Source organism: Sceloporus occidentalis, unplaced genomic scaffold, assembly GCF_023333645.1.
Source record: "Sceloporus occidentalis isolate IW3139 unplaced genomic scaffold, rSceOcc1.0.p SCAF_2, whole genome shotgun sequence".
In the NCBI taxonomy this organism is placed as follows: Eukaryota; Metazoa; Chordata; class Lepidosauria; order Squamata; family Phrynosomatidae; genus Sceloporus; species Sceloporus occidentalis.
Genome location: NW_028316982.1, coordinates 88,000,020 through 88,016,611, shown reverse-complemented (window position 1 = coordinate 88,016,611; position 16,592 = coordinate 88,000,020). Strand labels below are relative to the sequence as shown.

The window sequence follows — 16,592 nt, the reverse complement described above, 5'->3', positions numbered from 1 at the left end:
CATGTTCTACTTTGTTCTGCCTAGCTCAGTTTCAATCAAATAAGGCAGAGAAAAGTGTTTAAAATGTTCCTGTTGAAAATTTGGTGCTGTGAATCTCTACCACAGACCTTTATATATATTTGCTCAAGTTACATAACATGGCCAGCATCTTGTATGCTATAAAGCTTAAATATGCACATTAGAAATTCACTCTAGAAAAAACATCAGATGAATTTAGATAAAGCATGTAATAATACTGGCTAGCAAAATGTTTTCTGCTTTGAGTCTTGGCATTCTTGTTGGCTGTACAAAGGAATGGTAAAATTGGGATGATTTAAAGTTCTTCTGACTCATCATCTTCAAAAGTTGCATTCACACTGGACAAACTTTGTTCTCTGAAATTGCCAGCTGAGCAAGGGAATGGCAGCTGCTATGTTCATCCTCACTTCTTTGATTGAAAACTGTAACATGGGCAGCTACTGTGGACAGCTCCTCACAGTGTTTGGTGTGGGTTAGTGTTGCCTTCTCCGAAACTGGATTCACATTGGTGTCTACAATCTCTTGATCGCTGCATCTGAACAACTGGACCAGACACTTTCGGAACTAGAAATGAAATCACAATTGATTATGATTGAAAATTCATTGATACTTTTGTACCTTTTAAAGAAAGTTTGGACAGTATTAACAATCCTTTCCCAACAAAACTTCCAGAACTAGAATTGAAATCACCGTTGGGTGGGATTCATCAATACATTTTGTCTATTTGTGCTTTTAAAAAAGATTGTTTACATTGTTTTAAAAACCAGGCACTGCTGGTTGGCATCAGCTCAAGGCACTGGTGTTCCATCTGTTCTGAACAGACTTGTATTCTTCCTAAATCAAGGCTGGGGACCCTCTGCTTGTCAGACATTTTTGAATGACAACTCTTAGCATTCCTGACCACTGACCAAGTCTGGTTCATTGAAACTGGAGTCCAGCAACATCTGCAGGGCTATGGGTTCCATCCTGGCCCTACAATATCAGGTCAATAGTGTGGGGGAGGGGTATTTATTGATCCAGCCCTGTCTCCGAAGGCCCAGGTAAAATGCATGGTATGGGCTATCCCCCACCAACTAAGCCAGGTACTCCATTCAATTCCTGGGCACAATGCCTTTACTGTAGTTTAGCTGTGCTTGAAACCTCTGAATTACACTTCTGCAGTACAGTGCACTGTACATGGGTGATTATGGATATGGTCTGCAAACTGCAGAATATTGATGGAGGATGCTAACTAACGTCGGGTATTTGCGAATGTGCCACCAATGTTTAAATTGTTCTACTGGCTCTCATTTTCAAACCAGTCAAGGTTACAGCCCTACTAAATAAATAGAATCATAGAACCATGGAGTCTGAAGGAATCTCATGGGCCATTGAGTTCAAACCCCTGCTCACTGAAGGATCTCTGTTTAAAATGTACCCAGCACATGTCTATCCAGCCTTCCCCCCCCCTTTTTTTTTTTTTTTTAAGCTGACTGGAGAATTGGTTCCATTGCCAAACCACTCTTACTGTCAGGAAATTTCTTCTGATCTTCAGTCAAAATCTACTTTCCTATAACTTCAAACATTAGACTTAGTTCTACTGCTGAGATAGCAGAGAACTGGTCTGTACCCTCCCTTTTGTTGCAGTCCCTGTGGTATTTAAAGAGTACAGCCGTGTCACCCCTCAGTCTTCTCTTTACTAAGCTAATATGCCCAGCTCCTTCAACCTTTCCTCATACAGTATATTTTGTTCTTCATACCTCTTATTATCCTTGTTGCCCTTCTCTGAACCCTCTCCAACTTGTCTATATATCCTTCTTTAAAAAGGTAGAAATTATTAATTTAAAACATAAAGGCAGAAGCAAACAGAAATCATCTCCATGATCTCAGAGCAATTCACTTCAAATGCCCAGACAGGAGACATACAGTACCTGGCTGTTCATAAAGACATAGATAACTGGGTTGTAAACTGTAGCTGTTTTTGAAAAGAAAGCTGGGATTGCAGCGAGACGAGGATCCAGTTCAATAGAAGGGCAGGCAGTGACCAAGACTGAAAAAGCTGCGTATGGAGACCAGCAGATTAAAAACGCAAGGATCATAATAACAACCATCCTAGTAACTTGTCTTTCAGGCTTTCTTGTAGCACCCAATCTGCTTTGGGTGTCTGAAACCTTGAGAGAGACAGAGATAAATATATTATCAAGAGGACCATCGAGGTAAAGATTTCTCCCTAGAATTCATCTTTAAGTAGGGAGATAATTTGGATTCAGATGTGCCAAGTAATATGGATCATTATTTGCATGCAAAAAATCTAATCAAAATCTGTCCTACAGAAATTCAACAGGGCATAGACAGATGAACCGAGAGTTTAATGTTTGGTTATCATCACCAAAGGCAAAACAACAAAACTTTACATATGAAATGTTCTAAAAGGTTTACTTAGTTAAAAAAACTTGAATCTTAATGCAGTAATTATGGTACCTTTACACAAATCAACCAAAGCACAGAGATGTAGAAATAGGTTCAGTTCTCAATGATCAGTTGATAGATGCTATTTTCCTTATGAACTACAGCCTTGCTTTTTCAATAAATAAGTTGCAGGTATACCTCGATTTAAAAAGTAGATGTGTTCCTGGGTCTATGTACATGTGCAATCCAATCACCTGGCAGCTTCTGGCAGCTTTATGAATTTCACAGGTTTTCTTAGGCAAAAAATCCTCAGAGGTGATTGTGCCTACAGCACCTGGTGTTCGTTGGCATGCTCCTATCCAAGTACTAACTAGGCCTGATCCTGCTTAGCTTCCAAGATCAGGTGTTTTTAAGGTGCTCCTGGGTATTAATCCTTTAATTTTGTACAAGAGACAGAAATAACATGGAAGGAATAGGGATATGTTTCTACACCACAAAAAAGAAGAGCAGTTGAACAATAAACGAGTAATATACTCTGCCAAAATGAAACAATCAGGTCAAGTAAGCCTTGCATAACTAAACAAAAACTAAACCTTCTAGATATACTTTCTGACCTTGGGTTCTCAGACTCTGTTCTCAACTGGTTTAGATCTTACTTGTCTGGCAGATCTTTTGCAGTGGTTGCTGGCGGTCAGACTTCTTCTCCTGTTCCCTTATCTGCAGGAGTTCCCCAGGGCTCTGTTCTGGGTCCCCTTCTGTTTTCTCTCTACACACTGTCCTTAGGAAAACTCATTAGCTCTTTTGGTTTTTCCTACCATCTCTATGCCGATGACACCCAGCTGTATCTTTCCGCCCCTGACCTTTCTCCAAGGCTTGAACAGCAAGTTTCGTCTTGCCTCACAGCTGTCTCGCAGTGGATGTGCCATCGGCGTTTGAAGCTCAATATGTCCAAGACAGAGCTTCTTGTCTTTCCTCCTAAGCCCACCCTTCAACTCTCCTTTTCTGCCTCTGTGGACAACATTTCTATTCAACCAGTCCAGCAAGCCCACAGTCTTGGTTTTATCTTTGACTCTTCTCTGTCGTGTATCCCTCAGATCCAGACCACAGCCAAGGCTTGTAGATTCTTTATGTACAATATTGCCAAAATCTGACCATATCTCTCCGCCTCTACTGCCAAGATCCTGGTCCATGCCCTAGTGATCTCACGACTGGATTACTGTAACGTCCTCCTGGCTGGGCTTCCTCTTTCTCACCTCCGTCCTTTAATTTCTGTCCAGCATTCAGCTGCACGCATTATCACTTCCACCCACCGCTCTGACCACATCTCTGCTGTGTTGGCATCCCTTCACTGGCTCCCCCTCCCTTTCCGCATTCAGTATAAGCTCCTGCTGTCGACATTTAAAGTCCTCCATGGACTGGCCCCTCCTTACTTATCAGACCTTCTTTCTCCTCACCTTCCCACCAGGGCCCTCCGTTCTGGTAGTCAAGGTCTGCTGTCTCAGCCCAGGATTTCCTCTGCCCCATCTCGGATTCGCCCCTTTTCACTTGCTGCCCCTCACTCCTGGAACCTTCTTCCCCCACAAGCAAGAGCCATCACTTCTTTAACCAGCTTCAAAATGGAGTTGAAAACCATCCTGTTCAGAGAAGCCTTCCCAGGCATTGCATAATTTTCGCTTACCATTGCATAATTGTCACTTACTATTTGATGTTCTTTTGGTGCCTGTTTATCAAACCATTTCCTGTATTGCTATGTACTGTATATGCATTATCCTACTTGAGAGTATGTATTTTCCCTGGAAAATGATTAACCATCCATTATGAAGCCTCGCCCTCCCTCCAGTCCATCTGCCTTGGTCCAGGCCTTGGAGGTAGAGAGGAACTGCTGGACCTCTTACCCTTTCCCTCCACCCTCCCTTCTCCTTCTGTGTCATGTCTTTTTAGATTGTAAACCCGAGGGCAGGGATCCATCTAACTAAAAAGATTGCATGTACAGCACTGTGTAAATTTACAGTGCTTCATAAATAAAGGTTAATAATAATAATAATAATAATAATATCACTTGAAAACTTCTTCCAAAATGCACCCAGGGATGACTTTTTCTTTCATCACCCTCTACTTTTCATATGATTTCCATTTTGGTAGCAAGACTTATAGATCAATGGGTTTGGGCTTGTTGTTGTTTTTAAGATGATGGAGATAGCTGATGAGGCAGGTCTATCTATTTTCCTCTTTTTCTGTGAATACAGACTGTATTTATTTGTGGAACTCAGAGTTTGGGAGAATTACATTTTTTGGTCTACATCTTCCAGAATCTTCCAGCCACCATGGCCACTGATGATTCTGAGAGTTGTTTTCCAATATAACTTTTGACACTCTGGTAAAGTTAGGATCTGATTTTGAAGAAATGATATGAAGTCATAGACTTGCTTTTGGGGTGCTCTTCTGCTGTTCAGACAGGGATGGAAACTGGAGCCAAAATCCTGTAAATGGCACATGCCAGCATACCCCCTAGTTATACAGGCATATGTACTTCCAGGGGCATTGTATAACAAGGCATCTAGTACTCTTTTGTGAAACATCTCTTGCCCAATCAGTGTAACACCAACAGAGTCTCCTGGATGCACCTGTTCGAAGGAGTCAAAGTACATTCAGACACAGTCTTCCCAGGTTGTGCAAAAGTAGCTGAAATGTCCTTGCACCCTGATAGCATGTCAGTAGCAGGTAGGGGGATGGCACTTCACCTGAGATCCACTGGCTGCTATTGGGAAGATAGGAGGAAGTGGGGACAAAGGAGAAGCCTCTGCCTCCTTACCCCTTACCAGTGTATTTACTCTGCCAGTAAGATTACTGTATCTTGGCCTCATTTGGCCACATTCAGTTGAATTTAATCAGGAGAAAGTCCCACTGAAAACCACCATGCAGCCACCACTCTATGAAGTCCTGTTCAACTGAATGAATCTTGAATATACCTCAACTCTCCAAGGATTGGCACCAGAATGCTTATGTTGCAAAATGGGATACAGATGGCAAAGGGTATGGGTTGAATCTTTCTGTGCTATAATGCTCTAGCTGTGGAATTTCATGAGATCTACTATCATGAGATAATGGACACTATCACATGATCCCCATTTCTCATGCCAGTCACACCAATTAACAAAAACACATGCATACTGGTTTGGGAGCTTCCATTATCACACGTCTTCGCAGTCACACAACTGGGGCTGTTGCTGCCATCATGCTGTCTTCCAATTCCCCCTTAACCCTGCTTCCTTGCCCTATGCCTTACTCAGTGTACCTTTTGTGCATGTGTGTTGTTGGTTTAATGTGTGTGTGTGTGTTTTACTTTTTAAATACAATTCTGCAGTTCTGTTAAGGTGATTTAAGTTTGAAGAAAAGAAAAGAAATAGCCCTCCCAAAAAGGGAATTAGGCTGCTTGGGAAAAGTGAAGTGGAGGGGACAGGGAGAGGAGGAGATTGTGGCACAGTTTGACTGCCAATATTCCAACTGACATGGCAGCAACATTTCACACATGAGAAGCACTAGGACTCCCATGCGATGGGGAGCTATTGAGGAGTATACCCCATTAATGAAAAGGGATGCCCTAACCACATTTGAAATACCTAGCAGCTACGGGTTGGAGGCAACATCGTGTGATAAGCATCACCAAAGTTGTAATATTATAACTATAATTGTGATTTAAAAGCCGCATGTAATAGTGTCCAGCCTCAGATTGAAGAAATGCAAAGAAACTCTCACTCATACAGTACATGAAGATGAAGATTTGCAAAAAAGAAACAGAAGATTATTGTTCTATATGATTTGTGCTGCTAGACTATTATTGGCTTCTTTGTGGAAAACAGAAAAAATACCTGATTTAGACTCTTGGGTAGTAAAAGTTTATGATTACATGGAAATGGACAGAATGACTTGCTACATAAATAAAAGATCAATAAAGAAATTTGAACAAGATTGGAAACCATGGATGAATTATCTGAATGAAGAAAAAGGAACATATGCTAGTATTATTTTTTGATAATTTCAAGAATCACAATCTGCTTAAAGATACTCAAAAATATAGAATTCAAATAATGGGATAAGATTTTATTAGAAAGAAAAGACGGTTAATAAGGGTTTTTTATTTATCAGAGACACACATATGAAGTACAGTCAATATACATTGTGGAAATAGAAAGTAACACTGAATCGATGTATATTATACGGAATAGATAAAGATAAAAAGAAGTGACACACACACACACACACATATATCACTCATACATGAAGCTTATGGTGTACTTTAGGCCAGATCGAAGTAATGTGGATGCTATGGGAATAAAATAAGGACAAGAAGAGGTATTGTAGGGCAGTGCTTCCCAGGCTATCTCATGTGGGAGACCAGCAGTTTTCTTTTCCTAATGTGCCAGGGACAAGTACTATATTTCTGTCCATTGGCTAAAACTGTTTATTTCTTCCCTGGAAACTCTCCACAGACCAGTAGCCAGTAGCTTGTGGACCAACATTAGTCCAAGAACTACCACTATGATTAACACTGATGTGGGAGAGATGAAATAAAAGAGTGAAGGAAGGGTCTTTCTAGCCCTCTGTCTTGATATTACTCCATGCTATTTTAAAGAGGTTAGTGTTCTAGCAGGCCTCTGGCTTCAACTGTGATGAAAAAACATTTTCCTATTAAACTCAGTGGAACATCTTGCCTGAGCAGAAATGTATATGATTCCATTCTGACTATATTATGCCAGAGGCTGGCAACTTGTGGTTGTCCACAAGGTGGACTTCAAATCTCTTCAGTCCTAGCTAGCATAGCCAAGGACAGCGGTGGGCACAGTGCACTCCCAGGTTCTTTCTTCAGCCTCTCACTGCCAGATGTCCCTGTACTGCAGGTTTTCTGGCAAAAAGATGGGATGAATTCTTTCTTTTGGAAGCCTATAACACTCATTCCCTCTTTAAATGGGCCACAGAGCCCACCCCACATACATTTTTGACAATTAGTATTAAGTACTGCAGTCATAACCTAGAGTTACAAAGCCATAAATGATCTATATTCAGTAAGACTGTGGAGTCTTACTGTTAACAACAGTCAAAAATGCCAACACCAGATTTGCATTAACTATTATGTATTCATATGAACCAAAGAAAGTACGGGTTCGTGATACATCCAAAGCTTTTGAGGTTGACACACAACTAAACTGAGCATCTGGACGCAAAGGTCAGAATCATGTTCTTAATCCTAACTAACATAGGCTCATTGAATCAACAAAACTTATATCTTGACTCACTCTTCAACAGTTGATTCAATGTGTCTACATTAGTTGGGATTAACCAATAGGATTCAAATCAATATTCAATAAGATACTGCCCTTGAGGTTTATCTGAAGCTAAGCAGAGGCTAAATGCACACAATTTTCGGAAACATGATTCATCTAGACCCTTCAAAATAGAGGATTACTACCTGGAGCTTCACTGTCATTAATTTATCTGTTAGAAATGTTTGCACCTACCTTTCTAAGTTTCCGCATCAATTTTCCATAGGATACCAAAATCACCAATAATGGCAGGATGAAACAGGTAGTAAAGAATGTAATAATGAAAGTATGATCATTGTAGTCTCCAGAATACCTATAAAAACCACACAAGGTATTTAGGTTCTGTCTGATTAGGAGGCTCAGATCAATGTCACATTCCTGAGTTGCCTTACCAGTTGGGTTCACAGGTAGTCCCAATCTTGCTGGTGGTATAGCTGCTCCAGCCCATTATAGGAGGGACAGTCCAGATAAAGGAGAAAATCCACACAAAGGCTATTCCCAGAGCAGCATGTTTCCCCCTGAGGCGCATATTTCCCATGGGTCGGCAAATCACAACGTAGCGCTCAAATGCAAGTAGGGCAAGTGACCAGAGGGCAACTATTCCTGCAATGAAGGATAAACACTATTAGCAGAAATAGAAACAAATGAAGTTTGGCATCATGGCAAGAATGGGGAACCCATGTCCCTCTACATGTTTCTGAAGTAGAATTTCCAGCATGCCTTATGGTTAGCTTTGTAGGCTAGGGCTGATAGAAGCTAAAGTCCAGCAACGTCTGCAAAAGCTTACGTTCCTCATCCATGGTTGAGTGGATGTGATATAAAACTTTGACTAGAAGAACAAGGGTAGGGAAAATGCAGCCCATGAGCCACATAGATTCTCCAAGGACTGTTTTTGTAGTCCCAAGGTTCCCACAGGATTTATGGCAATCCTAAGGCATACCTATTATAGCAAGTTTCTTCAGAGAGGGTTTGCCACTGTCATCCTCTGAGGCTGACAGAGTGTGACTTGCCCAAAGTCACACAGTGGGTTTACCTGCGCAAGTTGGGATTCAAACCCTGTTCTCCAGAGTCATAATATATTGCTCGAACCAGAGAAACATGAGAGCAAATCCCCAAGAGATGGTGAAGCTGATTTATACTGAGCCAGACTCCATTTAGGTCAGTATTGCCTACACTAGTCTTCCCCAAGCTGGTGCCTTGTATGTGTGATGTAGTATAACTTCAATCCTCCCCAACAAATGTGACCAATGGACAACACCAGACTCGTGAAGGCTGACTTACAATGACTGGCAGTGTGTCTCCAAGATTTCAGACAGGACTCCTTCCCCGGCCAATTTGGAGACTCAGTAACTAAATGTGGCATACAGGGCATATGCTCTGCAACTGAGCCTATGTTCCTTGGTCATGCCCCCATTTTGTCCCCTTTGTTGCTACACCAGTACGATACAAATATAGGCTGGAACTTAGTATGGAATTTGCACCTATGTAAATGGGCTTTCATCTGCAGGAAACAGAATTGAGCAGTTTTGCAACATTCATGTTCAGCAAAGGGCTACCATGATATTACTACATAGCGAAACTAGTGAAGTGACCAATGCATGTCAGTCACTTCTAATGTGCATCAGGGCACCAGCTATGAAGAGTCCAATGTACTCTGGGACAATCTTGCCAGTGCCCTGATACATATCATTGCAATTTACTAGGAGGATCCCATAGGGCCTCTGCTAACTCACTGTGTACATATAAAACTACGTAACTTAATCTGCGATATAAAATTGTAGCCACTATAAATAGAGGAGTCTCAACAGGCATGCACTGATCAAAAGCAACTTTGCAAATGTAGAAACAGACTTACTGATTCAGCACAGCCCCTTGAATAGGATGAATGTGAAATGTTTGAAGAGGATGACTGTGAAATGTTTGAAGCGGTGTACAAGACATTGTACACTCTTGGTTCTGCATGACCTGCACAGTGCAGTGTGAAAGTTAGGATGGATTTCAGCCTGATCAACTTCTATTCTTACAAAAGGCAAAAGTATATTAAAAGAAAAAATCAAGCCTGCCACAGTGAACAGCATGCTTGTGTTAAGTTTTTTCCCTTTCCCTTCTCACTACATAGTAGGCCCTTCTCAGTGTGCTAACATGATTGCATTGTGTATTTCCACATACTCCACATCACATCACTGGGAGGAAAGACATAACACAACAAAATGTCAGGACATGGGGTCAGTTGTACAGCACAGCAAGAATGGAGGGAACATGGAGATGCCAGATTCAGCAATAGTTCCATTTCCTCTTACCATGTGTCATTTTGTCCTGCAAATCTTTTTGTTATTGTGCACCTTCATTTCCTACCTAAGTAGGTTCCTTAAGTACTTCTCCCCTTAAAATTCCAAAACTGCTGTTATCCCACAATAAGCAGATAGGGCAAAATAATGTGTGTACAGTAGATATATAAATAGCATTTAACAGCTATTTTGGTAAACTGGTATATTTGTAATGGGGTTTTCTTGGCAGAATATGTTGAGAGTGGAGTTTTCCTTGCCTTCCTCTGAGGGTGAGAGAGTGTGACATGTCCAAGGTCACCCAGTGGTTTTTCATGGCCAAACAGGAATGCAAACCCTGGTCTCCCAATGTCTCAGGCCAGCAGTCAAACCATTACACCATGCTGACTATAGTGGTACACAGTGGGGATGCAGAACCCACGTAAAAATTGGAAAAAACACAAATTTAAAAACATTTTTTTACCTGAGAGAAAACCTCTCTAAAAATCGCTAGGACTAGGTCATCCAGAACAACTCCATGGTCAACAACCACCAGAAGCTGAGTGACCACAGAACTGTGCTGGAGTTCCTACAAATGCTTAGATAAATGTTCTCTCTAGCAATTTCTAGGTCCTGTCATACAATTTCCAGTGATATATTCATGCTAGAGGACCTAGAGATTCCTAGAGAACATATTAATCAAATCTGCAAATAATGAAGTTCACAAAAGTCAAAACTGCAAATGGGGAGGGGTGACTGTATATGAGTTATAATGTACCACTAAATCCCAAACAGAAAGGATGTGCATATATGTGGTTTAGTCTCGTAACACCATTCTCTTCTGTCTGATGACTTTTGCATGACGCATTGGATAATTGTATACCATCTGTTCTTTAATAATAATAATAATAAATAAATAAAAGTTTTATTTCTATCCCGCCTTTCCAAGGATCAAGGCGGCGTACAATAATGGGATATATCATCCCAATGACAGATAAAATACAATAAAAACAGTTACAATATCAATGTCGGCATAAAAGCAACAATACACATTAACATTTCCAAACATCCAGGCTAGCAATGGGGAATATAGTAGGGCTATTGGGGGTAAGCCTGTTTGAACAAATACATTTTCAGCCCTTTTTTAAATTGGGCCAGGGAGGGGGTCGAGCGGAGCTCGTCGGGGATCAAGTTCCAGAGCTTAGGGGCCGCAATTGAGAAGGCCCTTTGCGTGGTGACAGCTCGTCTTGCATCTGGAACCTTTAAAAGATGTTTATCCCCAGATCTGAGAGTGTGGGGCAGATTATATGGAGAGAGGCGGTCCTCTAAGTACCCTGGTCCCAAGCCATTTAGGGCTTTATAGGTAACGACCAACACCTTGTATTGCGCCCGGAAGCGAATAGGCAGCCAATGAAGATCTTCAAGTACCGGTGTTATGTGGCTAGCCCTGGAAGATCCAGTGACCAGCCTTGCTGCCATGTTCTGAACCAACTGAAGCTTCCGGGTATGATACAAGGTTTGCCCCATGTAGAGCGCATTACAGAAATCCAAACGAGAGGTTACCAGAGCATGTACTACAGTTTCAAGGTCCCCCCAGCCCAGGTAGGGTCGCAGCTGGCGTATCAACCGAAGCTGATAACAGGTACTCCTGACCGTCGCATCCACTTGCGATGTGAGGTGGAGCGACGAGTCCAAGAGCACCCCCAGACTGCGAACCGAGTCCTTTAGGGGAAGCGTGACCCCGTCAAGGACAGGTGGACAAATCTCTAAACCTGGACCTGGGGAACCTATCACAAGTACTTCCGTTTTCTCTGGATTCAGCCTGAGTCTGTTTTCCCTCATCCATCCCATTACTGACTCCAGACAGGCATCTAGAGGAGAGATGCCCTCCCTGGTCACTGCATCAGTCGGAGGCACACAGAAGACTATTTGGGTGTCATCAGCGTACTGATAACACCGCGCCCCGTGCCTCTGGATGATCTCTCCCAGCGGTTTCATGTAAATGTTAAATAGCATGGGAGACAGAATGGCTCCTTGAGGGACACCAGATGTAAGTGCCCTCTTATCAGAGCACATGTCTCCCAGCTGCACCATCTGGAACCTTCCTGAGAGGTAGGATCGGAACCACTGGAGCGCAGTGCCCCCGATTCCTAACTCTCTCAGGCGCTCCAGAAGGATACCATGGTCGATGGTATCGAAAGCCACTGAGATGTCCAAGAGCACCAACAGGGACACGCTACCCCTGTCTATGCCCAGACGGAGATCATCGACCAAGGCGACCATGGCAGTCTCAACTCCATAGCCTGCCCATAGCCTGCCCGGAACCCAGTTTGAAATGGGTCTAGATAATCCATATCATCCAAGATCAATTGAAGCTGGAGTGCAACCGCTTTCTCGATCACCTTCCCTAAAAATGGCAATAGCGTATTGCTCACTCTCCTTTGTGGTGTGCACCTCTGTAACTTGTGTGTATATAGAACTTTCAGAAGTGGCAGGAAGCCCACTTCTGTTGTTGAATAAATGAGGGGAGGTGTTTTGATGTTGCCACTTATTTGAAAAGTGAATTGATGCTCCTTAACAGTTTACCCCTGTAACTGGTTGGCTCTCCTTTGAATTAATAGCAGCTTCAAAGATGCAATATTAATTGGGACTATGGTGAAAAGGAATACTTCAACAAACCTCCCATGCACTACAGTAGCAATGTTGCTGAAGGACAAACTCTAGCAGCTAATTTTAAAGCTGGGCATATGCATTATTTCTGTGCATTTCACTCAACATTCATCTCGTCCCACAGCTTGGAAAAGTGACTTTTGGGACTATGACTCCCAGGATCCTCCAGCCAGATGGGCAGTGGCCATGCTAGTCAATGGATTCTGGGGTTGTAATCTTAAAAAGTAAATTTTCCAAACTTTGATGACTAAAGAGAGCACATGCAAATAAGGCAGCAGATGGGGATGGGTGCAAGAAGGAATCACTATTAAAACGATTTCTTCCCCATCTACATTTGACCTCGGGGCATAAGGTTTTCTAAGGAATGGATCGCCAGTTTTTTTATTTTCATGGAATTTTCCCCAATTAGATATGTCCCAGTCAAAGTTATACAATTTTAAATTCTACTGACTTCAATGGGAGAAGAATAAAGTATATAATGTTTAGTTCTTCTATTGAAATCAAGAAAGTTTAAGAAAATTTTTCTAAGCTTATTGCAGTGTGGGTATGGATGAAGATATCTGCCAAGAATACTACTGCTTTTGGGAAATGATTAAACTTCCTTTCTGAATAATATGTGTCCTAGTGAAAACTGAAAGAGGTATTTGTAGTTTGAAAAAACACCACAGACTTAGTAGCATGCCAAATATTTAGCTAAATTTGTAGCATTAGTTAACTTTGGCTGATTAAAAAGATAGGACAGGAAACTGCTGCTAAGAATGGCTTTAGATACTCCAGGAAAAATGAGACATATAATTGATTTATGAATTCAGATAGAAGCAGAGCTTTGTAATGTCCAATAGGAACCTCATACTGGGAATATATTAGATAGGGGGAAATTGCCCCCACGCCTTCTCTGAGTTAAAGAAAATTGAAAAATTAAACCTTTTGCATATGTCATTCACTTTCATTAACTTCACTCGCTGTTATAAGTAGCTATATATCCAACCAGTTGGACATCTAGTTAGCAGAGTTTCTTGTCCAATCCCTCAGTAAAGGGATAATCAACCTTCCCAGTTGATAGGAGGTGTCATCTAGCAGATCTAGACAGCATCCAATTGAGGAAGGCCCAGATAGACCTTTTTCACATTGTTTATTTATTGCTTACTTCCTGTTGGTGGTATTGCTGAACTCATTTGTACAGCTTCAAGACTCAATCTTTGGCAGCAGTAGCTCATGTTTATTGTCGCTGGAAGGGCCAGTTAAAACGATCATTTCCCCCAGGATGCTTGGAAAAAGATAATGCTTAGAGATCCTCTTAGAGAACAGCATAAACTTCTTTTGACCTATTCTGTACACTACCCATTTCAAAGGCAGTTTGAACACACAAGTAAATAGGGGAGAAGCACTACAAAGTACAGTGTTATCAGGTAGTTATCTTAAACTAATGCTAAGAAGTCCTGGCTTCAAGTCTCCATGCCTCTATGAAATGCACCATATGACTGCCCTCTATAAACCTTACAGGATTGTTTAGAAGAAAATGAAACTAAAATTTGTATCGCCATGCAAAATATAGTATCCCCATGTTTCAACCCTCTCTCACGTAATTGCACTTGAACAGCTGTGTGAAGAGTACAGACGTGGAACATTGCACTGCTAAGTTTAATTAGGAATAAGCTCTTGCTGTTCAAAAAGTGAAGTAAAAGAGTACTCAGGTAATATGAAGATGACTGGGATTGAGTGGGTTGCAAAAGGAGCCCTCTTTGGGTGACCTTTGAAGCAGAGTAATTGACCAATTAACCAGATGAAGAACTACAGTTAATCACCTCAGAACACTTTAATTGGTTAATAGCCCTGAGTTACAACACTGTTATTTTTCAAAGGAGTCATACTTCAATGTTATCGCTTCAGATTGTAAAAGGTTTACCCCAAAAGCACATTTATTTTTTCCCTTCATGTGAAATTTCCTTCCCTGCCATATTTTCAAGAAACTTGGTTTCAATTAACAGGGTTTTTCTTTTTTTAAAAGGCACCAGCTGAACTGATTTGCTTTCATTAATGAAAATGGCTGGAAGAAAATCCTTATCATGTTAACTTCAGTAACAGCAACTGCAAAACAAACTCAGCTATTTTATCAAGCTAGTTTTCATCTAAACCTCAATAAAGAAAAGTCAGATAGATTTGCAAGGCCCAGTCATTTAAAGAGTTACTAAGACAGAAACTTTTCTGCTTACCAAAGAAAGTGACAGCAAATCCTTCCAACACACATGCCCAGTGGCCCATGTAAAAATAACCCTTCAGATTCGTCGAAAAACTAATTGTGCCCCCAATCAAAGAGACAAGGAAATCAGCCACAGAGAGATTCACAATGACATAGTTGAGAGGCTGCCTCAGCTGTTTGAATTTAATAGTAACAAGGATGACAGTGAAGTTTTCAGACAGGGACAGAGAAGTCACCACAAACATCAAGGCAGAGATCAGGTGGAAGTTCCAGGGTTCAATCAAGTCCAAGGGTTGTAAGAATGGGTCCACAAGTGTGGAGCTTGTAGAAGGATTAAAAAGCCAAGATCCATTTTCACGTCCTCGTCTCAGTCCATCCATGTCTGTTTTGTTCTGTTCTTTTCCTTTCGCCACAGAAGAGTGAAGCAGATCAAGCGGTATTAGTACATTTAAGCAACTGTTAATTCCTAAAATGACATTTCTATCCTATGGTAGAAAGGGGGTGGTGTTTCTTTTGCAAGGGGGAACAGTCCTGATATTCTTCCACCTGAAAGAAAATCTAGCAAAAGAAAGTTCTGCAGATATAAGTGTTTGACGCTTGCAGTGGGACCAAGCCCAAGTAAGTTAGGCTCTGAAAATCAATCTGGTTTTCTCCTTTTGCTCCTTTTTCACAGCTGCCACTGTCTCCAAACCAGCAAGATTAAAGGCACAGTGGGGTTTCTCCCTGTGATTCTTCTGTAACAGCCAACAGAGAAGCTGAAACAGCCTCTGCATCTTTTCTAGAGGAGGAGAAAGGAGAGGATAGCTGGCAGCAGGAATCCTTTCCTGCTTTCCAAAATCTAAGAGGAGGAGTGGCCCCTGTATTGGGAAGGATCATCAAGTGAGGGGTGGATTCTTTCCTCCTGTCTCTCGGGACATTATCACAAGGGTGAATGTCTCTCAGTTTTGAAAGAAAAGAAAGTAGGGCCAATTCGGAAATGAACATAAGTACATGGATGGTTATCATACCACAGAATAACACAGTGCCCATACCAAAGCTAAAGTAGTGCGAATGCAAAAGATATTATCATATGAGTATGTACTCTTTGTAGTCTAGAATTCGAATTAGCATCCCTGCAGATGCGCAGTGAGGGTAGAATCGGATGGTGACCTTTTTACACTTCCAGCGGGGCTTGCCTCCAGTTCCTGTGGTTTTGCCTTGTTTCACATTATTTGTTCATTCATTACCCCTTACTTCACGTTATTTAGGCAATTCACCAATTCAAAACCAGTCTAAAGCAACCTTGTAGTTGGTTTGAGCATTGGACTATGACTCTAGAAGGCAGGGATCGAATCCCACTGGGTGACCTGGTGCAAGTCACACTCTCTCAGCCTCCTCAGAAAATGGCAATGGTAAACCCCATCTGAATAAACCTGCCAATAAACCCCTGTGACAGGGTCATGAGAGAGAAAGAGAGAGCCCTGGCCAATCCCTTCCCTCCAGTTGGAGAGGATGAGTTTGCAAAGGGAAAGAGCCAGAAAGGGAGAAGGGAGGCAGTGTGTGTCTGTCTGTGGGGAGGGCTGCTTCATCCCCAAAATAGCTCCAGAACTCCCAGAGGAACTTTGCAAGGCTGAAAGAAAAGCCCCTCACACCCAGGCAGCAGAATCACCTTCACTTTTCCAGCCCCTTTGCTCCCAGAGGGAGCAGCCAGCAAAGGAACTTGGGAATTGTAGTCTGATTCAAAGGCAGTCC

At 41.8% G+C, this 16,592-nt stretch overlaps 1 protein-coding gene across 1 annotated transcript; it reads right to left on the bottom strand.

The window, feature by feature from the left end:
- Positions 1 to 351: 351 nt before the first annotated feature.
- On the bottom strand, positions 352 to 15,241 carry LOC149318651 (opsin-VA-like). The gene is made up of 5 exons (XM_089507843.1): positions 14,875 to 15,241; positions 8,120 to 8,330; positions 7,923 to 8,040; positions 1,929 to 2,168; positions 352 to 582 (listed from the first exon to the last, which is right to left on the bottom strand). Exons 1-5 carry the CDS (start codon positions 15,239 to 15,241, stop codon positions 352 to 354), a joined length of 1,167 nt encoding a protein of 388 aa, XP_089363969.1.
- Between the last annotated feature and the right edge of the window lie 1,351 nt (positions 15,242 to 16,592).

What these genes read in the sequence shown, in the direction of transcription:
- LOC149318651 (XM_089507843.1), bottom strand. Translation starts at nt 15,241, where the DNA reads ATGGATGGACTGAGACGAGGACGTGAAAATGGATCTTGGCTTTTTAAT. An exon ending in ATTTGCTGTCACTTTCTTTG is followed by an intron (nt 8,331 to 14,874) that starts GTAAGCAGAAAA and finishes CCTTCATTGCAG; the next exon opens with GAATAGTTGCCCTCTGGTCA. An exon ending in ACTACCTGTGAACCCAACTG is followed by an intron (nt 8,041 to 8,119) that starts GTAAGGCAACTC and finishes TGGTTTTTATAG; the next exon opens with GTATTCTGGAGACTACAATG.